This window comes from Dendrobium catenatum, unplaced genomic scaffold (genome assembly GCF_001605985.2).
Source record: "Dendrobium catenatum unplaced genomic scaffold, ASM160598v2 original_scaffold_235402, whole genome shotgun sequence".
In the NCBI taxonomy this organism is placed as follows: domain Eukaryota; kingdom Viridiplantae; phylum Streptophyta; class Magnoliopsida; order Asparagales; family Orchidaceae; genus Dendrobium; species Dendrobium catenatum.
Window position 1 is genome coordinate 97,147 of NW_021553810.1, and position 6,941 is coordinate 104,087.

Sequence of the window (6,941 nt, forward strand, 5' to 3'; positions counted from 1 at the left end):
TGAGAGTTTATGTACCCAACATCGCTTATTAGTTTTGATTTTAAGATGAAGGGGAATAATATAAAAAAATTAATAAAACGTTGTTCTAAGATTAGACGGGGGCTTTTAAAAAATACTAATAAAAATATTTTTGAGAATAAGTTTCGAGATCTTAAGATTTTGTTTTTGTTTGAGGAAGTGAATGTTATGTGGGATAAAGTTGCTAGTAATATTAAGAATGTTGTAAAGGACGTGCTTAGAGTTTCAAAAGGAAAAAATTCTAATAATAAAAATAATTGGTGGTCGAATCAAATGTGCAAGAAAAGATTAAAAATAAAAAGCTTTGTTATAATAATTGATTTAGATGTACAAACTCTGAAAAATGTGAAAGATATAAAGTTGCCCGTAAGGAGTCTAAGAAAGCAATCTGCGATGCAAAGACTTTAGCTTTTAATGATTTATATAATATATTAGATACTAAAGAGGTCGAAAGGTATATGTATAAGCTAGCCAAACAAAGAGATAGAAGTAGTAAGAATTTAGTTCAAGTGAAGTGCATTAAGGTTAAAGATCAAAAAGTGTTTTTTTTAGAAGAGGATATTCAACAAAGGTGGATGAGATATTTTGTTAAGCTTTTCAATGAAGATTGTAAGAATACGATTGACTTTAGTGACCTCAACACTCTCAATGAAAACAAAGATTTTTATTTTTATTGGCGTATTAGGAAAACTGAAGTTAGAGAGGCTTTAAAGAAAATGAAGTGTGGAAAAACTAGTGGACCTGATGATATTCCAATAGAGGTGTGAAAATGCTTAGGAGATGAAGGAATTTCTTGGCTTACTAAACTTTTTAATATTATTTTGAAGACTAAAAAGATGACATATGAGTGGAGAATAAGTGTGTTAATTCTTATTTTTAAGAATAAAGGTGATGTACTTAATTGTGCGAATTATAGAGGAATTAAGTTGATGTGTCATACTTTAAAACTTTGGGAGAGAGTTATGGAGCATAGGTTACGATGTGATATTAATGTTTCTCAAAATCAATTTGGATTCATGCTGGGTAGGTCTACTATGGAAGCTATTCATTTATTGAGAGCGTTGATGGGGAAGTTTAGATAGACTAAGGAATATCATATGATATTTATTGATTTAGAGAAAACATATGATAAAGTTCCAAAAGAAGTGTTATGGAGAGTTCTAGAATAGAAATGGGTTAATAATGCTTATATTCAAGTCATTAGGGATATGTATGCAGGAGCTGTTACTTGTATTCAAACGCAAGGTGGTTTGACCAAGTATTTTCCTATTTCAGTTGGATTAAATCAAGGATCAACCTTAAGCCCTTATCTTTTTTCTTTAGTCATGGATTTTCTCACTAGACATTTGTGAGAGGACGTACCTTGGAGTATGCTTTTTGCTGATGATATTCTTCTTGTTGATAAGGCTAGAGAGCGAGTTGAAGGTAAACTCAAATTATGCAGGTCAACCTTAGAGTCTAAAAGTTTTCGTTTGAGTAGATTTAAAACTGAATACATTGAGTGTAATTTTAGTAGTAATAGATCTAGTGGGGGTTTGTGACTTTGATTGATCAAGACATTAATAAGTGTACTCGTTTTAGATATCTTGGATCTATTGTTCAGAGTGATGTTGAAATAGATGGGGATGTTATTAGTAGAATTCAAGTTGGATGGTTGAAATTGAGGAATGCTTCGGGTTTGTGGTGTGATAGAAAAGTACCACGCAATCTTACGGAAAAATTTAATAAAATGGTGGTGAGACCTGCAATGCTTTATGGCGCAGCATGTTGGCCATTAAAAGAGAAGCATAATATTAAGTTAAGTGTTGTTGAGATGAGGATTCTCAGGTGGATGAGTGGACTTACTCTTAGAGACAGGATACGAAACAAGCATATCCGGGAAAAGGTTCGAGTAATTATAATGATAGATAAGATTAGAGAGAGTCGCCTTAGATGGTTTTGTCATGTAAAATGTTGGCCTTCTGATGACCCTGTTAGGAGAGTGTAGATGTATTAGATTTGTCCTATGTTAAGAAAAGTAGAGGTAGACCTAAAAAGACTTGGTTAGAAAATATTAGAAATGACATTTCTTTATTCCCACGTAGTGGGATAAAGGCTTGATGTTGTTGTGTTGTGTTGTTGACGTTTCTTTATTATATTTAAATGAGAATTTGACTCTTAACATGACACAATGGAGTAAAAGGATTCATTTAGTTGACCCCGTGTAGTGGGATAAAGGCTTGATGTTGTTGTTGGTGTTGTACTCTCATAAAAAATGACTACCAAATTTTCACTGACTCTCTCTACAATTAATAGTGAATTTAATAGGGTATCATTTTGGATCAATTTTCAATAGTGGAGGAACCAAATTGGAACACTGATATTCTTGAACTGAATAGGCCACTTACTGATAGTTGGTGGACTATTTTTGGTTTTTCTCTTCTTTATTTTGAATACAAAAATCTTGCTATATAGGTGCCGAATTTCTTTTGGGTTGTTGTTGAGTTTTGGACAAGTGATAATTCTCATGCAACCATGTCTTCAATCTTCTATTATATGCTTTAAACTTTTTTCGGTACTCCTTTGCTTTGCCATTTCGGATGTAGCTGCTTTCTCTAATAATATTTTTCCCTTCATAATCTTGTAATGGTGAACCATTGAAGCTTTGAACTGGCGGTGGGAAATTTTTAACTTTCTAAAATATCATTGCAATGCTTTTCAAGTTATTGTTTATATTTTTCTTCACGTCTTTCCATAATTCTATTTATATTCATTCCTTTTTTTGTATTCCTGATCAAACATGCTTCATAACAAACAAGTTCACATTTTCCAAGAGGAAATCTTTGTTTAAATGAAAATATCATTGATTCACTGCAACGAAAGTATTGTCTGAAATTCTTTACTTCTATTTATGTTGTGAATATATTTTGATTTGAAAACAAATACGCTGACATGATTTCTGCTGTTCTGAGATTTTCAGGTATTATGTTGCACCATCAGGAAAGAAACTGCGCTCAATGGTTGAGATCCAAAGGTATCTCTGAAGTGATCATAGTCTCTAGTGAAATGAAATCCTGATGAAATGTGGCCTTTAGCATGTCATCTATGATTGAAAAGTTCCTCGTAATATATTATTAATCATATTCTGTTTTTTTTAACCTCCTATTTCTAATATTTTAATTTGTTTTGCAATAACTACTGAGTTTTATTTTGCAGATACCTGGAAGAACATCTAGAATGTGCTGAAAATGGGGTGAACATATCACAATTTTCATTTCAGATCCCAAAACCTCTCCAAGAGAATTATGTAAAGAAACGAACTGCACGCTTGTTGAATGCTAGTGATGGTTCTGGTTTGGGATTACCAGGACTTCCTGAACCTGTTGAAGGTATGTAAAAGATGGAACGTAATTATTACAACTGCCTATGTGACTATAAAGCTCCCAGTACGGGACAATCTTTTGTTCTCATACGAACAAGCTTTTTGTTATCAAATAGATTGCTGTTTGGCACAGTAACGCATCTTAACCAAAGCGTTGCTTTTTTTGTTACACCCATACCTCTAGTTATTAGAGTAGGCAACTTGAAATTCAATTGCTGACAAGCTTTTCTGACGATTGTTTTGTCGTGATTTTAACTAGGAAGTATTTATTAACCTCCGTTGTATGCATGGCTCTTACCGTTCCGATTCTATAAACAATTCAATGCCTTTTCAAAAATTGCGTGGTTTACCTATTTTTCCATGTATTAATAGTCAACTGTGCCAAATTTTTCCATCATTATTGATTATCTAGACTTTAGCCCCATCATCTATGAACTATTGAAATATTGCTGAATCGCTTATTTTCAAAAGTGTATAAATAGTATTTTTATAGTTAAGATCATGATTTTCTAGTTAAAATCATGATCTTCGTAATGAAAAGATAGGAACGACATGTAGATAATGTTTATGGGGAACGAAGATCAAGAAAAATAAAATGAATCTACCATAAACATATTTTGTGAATTTTATTAATCATAAATTTTGAAGTTCTATCATCTTTTGTTATGAAATTGTGAACCAGTTTAAACTGCATCCCAAGGCTTATATTACACTAATGAATTTCCGATTACTGTTTTAGTTATTCAACCTAAATTAAGATAATTATATTTTCATTTCAATTTCATTTTAATCGAGAATGATAAAAGCATAGAAAGGGACAATGTTTTCCCCTTAACTGAATTTTCATGGATGCAACGTCTGTTTGAAATTCTTGTCCTTTTATGTCATAAATAAAACCGCATAGATACATTACCACATTTAACTTCTTTTTGATCTTTATCAGCATTATTATTATTATTATTATTATTATTATTATTATTTTAATAAATATTCAACAACAACAAGCCTTTATCCCACTATGGGGTCCGCTACATGAATTCTTTTTCTCCATTGTGTCATGTCAAGAGTCAAATTCTCATCTAAATCTAATAAAGAAATGTCATTTTTAATATTTTCTAACCAAATTTTTTAGGTCTACCTCTTCCTTTCTTAACATAGGTCAAATCTAATGCTTTTACTTTTCTAATCGGGTCATCAAAAGGCTGTTGTTTTATGTGACCAAACCATCTAAGGCGACTTTCTTTAATCTTATATTCCACTGGAGCTACTCTAACCTTTTCATGTATATGCTCATTTCGTATCTTATCTCTAAGAGTAAAGCCACTCATCCACCTGAGCATTCTCATCTCTGCAATACTTAACTTAATATTATGCCTCTCTTTTAATGGCCAACATTCTGCACCATGAAGCATTGCAAGTCTCACTACCATCTTATAGAATTTTCCCTTAAGTTTGAGAGGGACTTTTCTATAACACAACAAGCCCGATGCATTCCTCCCCTTCAACCATCCTATTTGAATTATACTAATAATTTCACTATCTATTTCACCATCACTCTGAATAATAGACCCAAGATTTCTAAAACCTGCTCTTATTAATAACTTGATCACCCAAAGTCATAATCCCCCCACTAGATCTATTATTACTAAAACTACACTCCAATATTCAGTTTTAGATATATTCAAACAAAAGCATTTAGACTCTAAGGTTGACCTCCATAATTCAAGTATACCTTAAATTCCCTCTCTAGTCTTATCAACAAGAAGAATATCATCAACAAAAAGCATAACATGGGTACAACCTCTTGCAAATGTCTAGTGAGAACATCCATGACTAAAGCAAGAAGATATGGGCTTAAGGTTGATCTTTGATGTAATCCAACTGAAATAGGAAAATACTTGGTCAAAGCACCTTGTGTTTGAACACAATTAACAACTCCTACATATACATCCTTAATGACTTGAATAAAAGCATTATTATCCTCTTTCTTATGTAGAAGTCTCCATAGCATTTCTCTTGAAACTTTATCATATGCTTTCTCTGAATCAATAAAAATCATACGTAGATCCTCCTTATTCTTTCTATACTTCTTCATCAAGCCTATCAATTAATTTATAGCTTCCATAGTAGACCTATCTTGCATGAATCCAAATTGATTTTGAGAAACATTAGTGTCACACCGGAACCTATGCTCCATAACTCTCGCCCATAGTTTTAAAGTGTGACACATTAACTTAATTTCTCTATAATTTGCACAATCTTGTGCATCATCTTTATTTTTAAAAATAGGAATTGACACACTAATTCTACACTCATCTAGCATCTTTTTAGTTTTCAAAATAATATTAAAAAGTTTAGTAAGCCAAGAAATTCCTTCATCACCTAAGCATTTTTATACATTTATTAGAATATCATCAGGTCCAACAACTTTTCCGCGCTTTATTTTCTTTGAAGCCTCTTTAACTTCAGTTTTACTAATAAATCAATAAAAACAAAAAAAAAATTATTTCATTTAGGATGCTAAAAGTCACTAAAGTCAATCGTTTTCTCACAATTATTTAATAATTGTTCATTGAGAATAATTTAAAGCAAATTACTTTTGGTAAAAAAAGATAGTCTGACTGGTTTTATATTATTCAGCATTCCCTCTATCTTGGGCTGCTCCACCAATTCACGAAGATGTTGACATTGAAGAACCTGATCCAGCTTCAGACCTCCTTTCTCCTGAATCTTTGCCACATGCGAAGAAGAGAGTAGCTAAGGAACAAGTTCGAAGGCCATCATCAAAGAAGGTATGTGCGAGTAACAGCTCAGAACATTCTCCATTAAACAAAATTTGAAAATGCTCATCCGGACAAAGAAGGCCATTAACCAACTCTGAGCCAGAAATTCTATTCCCTCTGAAATTTGACTACAGATGCGTATTTACTCCTGAGAGTCGGTTTTTTCCCCGGGAAAAAAAAAAAAAAAAAAAAAGAAAAGCAATTTCCATTATGTTTATTTTGTTGGAAAAATGGGGTTTTAAATGGCATTGAAGAATATGTTATTTTGTTCTGTTTGGGAAAAATTCTGAGCCATAGACAAATATATCATGCATTCACATTGCTAAAGGATTGTACGTTTATTTCTTAAGAAAAGCTTTTTGCTAGGAACTAAATGCTAGATTTGAACATCAAAATTTGTATAGAAAATGCAGGTTGTATGCTTATTTACCAAATTGTGGTGGTTATACTGCTACTCTGGCTAACTATTATGTTTTAATTTTAGGGCAAATTGTTGAGCACGAGCAAACGTGATGCTATATCTTCTTTGGTATTATGTGGCAGTAATCTTGATGTGCACTTTTCCATTTTTTATTCTTGATGAATAGCTTTAGTACTGTTTACATACATTAATCAGACATGAAAGAGTCATCAAGAGAGAATGAATCCATTATGTGATTTAAAATTTACTTGGCAGGAATCTGCATGAAAGCAAAACTTAACTCTTTTATTAAAAGTGGAATATGAAGAATAATTTTTTTATGTGCTTATTTAGGTTTTGTTTGTGACATTTTTCTTAT

At 32.1% G+C, this 6,941-nt stretch overlaps 1 protein-coding gene across 4 annotated transcripts in view; it reads left to right on the forward strand.

The window, feature by feature from the left end:
- Positions 1-6,316, forward strand: part of LOC110103086 (methyl-CpG-binding domain-containing protein 2) — a 52,173-nt gene extending 45,857 nt beyond the window's left edge. For all 4 annotated transcript variants that reach the window (XM_020831652.2, XM_020831650.1, XM_020831651.2 and 1 more), the window contains exons 3-5: positions 2,978-3,031; positions 3,214-3,386; positions 6,020-6,316. In XM_020831652.2, coding sequence (XP_020687311.1) covers positions 2,978-3,031; positions 3,214-3,386; positions 6,020-6,219 — 427 coding nt within the window. In that variant the 3' untranslated portion in view covers positions 6,220-6,316. The remainder of the gene's footprint in view (positions 1-2,977; positions 3,032-3,213; positions 3,387-6,019) is intronic.
- Positions 6,317-6,941: the final 625 nt, after the last annotated feature.